Below are 1,515 nucleotides of genomic sequence, written 5' to 3' on the forward strand. Positions count from 1 at the left end.
ATTTAACGTCTGTCTAACTTAGAGAATAAACATTTCCATTCTGCCCCTCAGCTAACATCTCTACACTTTGCCCTCTGGTTGATTCAGTAGCACAAACCAGACGATGCAGGTTAGAGTTAGGCCTTTAGCATGTGAAGGACTTATATATTTTATTTGAATGCAACTTTCCCCAACTCCAGCACTGAGTAAAGCATGTTAAAGTTTCACAATATTATCTGCGATGATTGTCTTTACCGGCTACCAGAAGAGGAATCAAACACTGTAGCTTATTTCCTTTTCTTTGTGGTACTTTCTATCATATTTGCCTAAATCTGCCAGCGCCATGACGATAACATCCCCGGCTTTCTTCACAACCATCGGATAAAACCAGCGAAAAACAGCTGTCCTGCAGTTATTTGAATTCTGAAAACTACAGCCAGTCAAAATGTGGGACATGGTCTCAATATGTGGGACGTGGGACAATAGAGAAAAATGGAGTGCAGCCCCACATAAAGTTTGCCACCTGGTCACCCTAGCTATAGGTTATAGTGGTCACCCAGAAGTAGTTCAGTGCTATTATAAGTGTCAGGGGTGCTGTGGTAGTAGCTGCAGAGGTAGTAGTATCCTGTTATAAGCAGAAAGAGTATTAGCAGCAGTAGCTCTAGGTACTGTAGTAGTATCAGTAGTACAAGCAGTTGTGTTACAGTAGCAATAACAGCAGCAGCTCAGTAGAAATAGTGCTTCTGTTTCTGGTTTTATCTATGACTGACCGAGACCAGTGTGTCCCCTGTGCAGGGAGTAGCAGCTGTGTATGTGCTGTATGGGTACAACCAGGTAATGGTGAGGAGCAGCAGGGAAAATGTCTCTAAAACACACCAGCTCCGTGTTCTGTTGGAGGGGGGGGGATAGAGATGAAACACACTGTTAAAACAAACATGGTCAGTGAATGCAGCATGTGTAGATGGAACAAATAAACAGCTTTGCTACAATAATAGCTCCATATAAAGTTGAGTGATGTTCCACCATTATTCGTTATATGTTAATCTGCTCTTTGTTCAGCGGTGCTGGAGGGGATACACAGGTGTGATGTGTTATGTGTCATGAAGCTCGTTTTTTAAAGGATCTTACCTTTTTAATGATTTCTGTTTCTTTGTCTTGATCGTTGGCTATCAGACAGAAAATACAGTCTTCAACTTTTGTTTTCTTTTCCGACATTTTCTCCGACGAGCTACTACTTCCTCAACTTGTAACTGTCGGTAAATATTCCCAGATGCTGTACGCGAGTCAAAGATCGTCTGTGTTTGCAAAGATGAATTACTGAATGTTTTTTTTCCCCTAAATGCTCTAAGTGCCCGCAACCTGTAAACAGAGACGTGAAGGCAGTCAGATGGGAGACTTTTGTCGGCTTTTACAAAAGGAAAATAAAAGATTCAGTTAATTCAAGCAGTCAAGCAGTCAGAATATGACTCTTATACCCACCCTTTATATATGCATTACATTAATGCACTACCATCTTCTGTACAGTCTTCTTATCTT

At 41.3% G+C, this 1,515-nt stretch overlaps 1 protein-coding gene across 1 annotated transcript in view; it reads right to left on the reverse strand.

Moving 5' to 3' along the window:
• LOC118340370 (histidine triad nucleotide-binding protein 3-like) overlaps positions 1-1,261 on the reverse strand; it is a 3,047-nt gene extending 1,786 nt beyond the window's left edge. Inside the window, exons 1-2 of the mRNA XM_035678270.1 lie at positions 1,108-1,261; positions 750-867 (exon numbers count right to left, since the gene is read on the reverse strand). Of these exons, the coding sequence (XP_035534163.1) occupies positions 750-867; positions 1,108-1,194 (205 nt within the window). The 5' untranslated portion in view covers positions 1,195-1,261. The remainder of the gene's footprint in view (positions 1-749; positions 868-1,107) is intronic.
• Positions 1,262-1,515: the final 254 nt, after the last annotated feature.

The sequence above is a fragment of the Morone saxatilis genome, unplaced genomic scaffold (genome assembly GCF_004916995.1).
Source record: "Morone saxatilis isolate NCDOM2014 unplaced genomic scaffold, NCSU_SB_2.0 Contig7, whole genome shotgun sequence".
NCBI classification, from domain to species: domain Eukaryota; kingdom Metazoa; phylum Chordata; class Actinopteri; family Moronidae; genus Morone; species Morone saxatilis.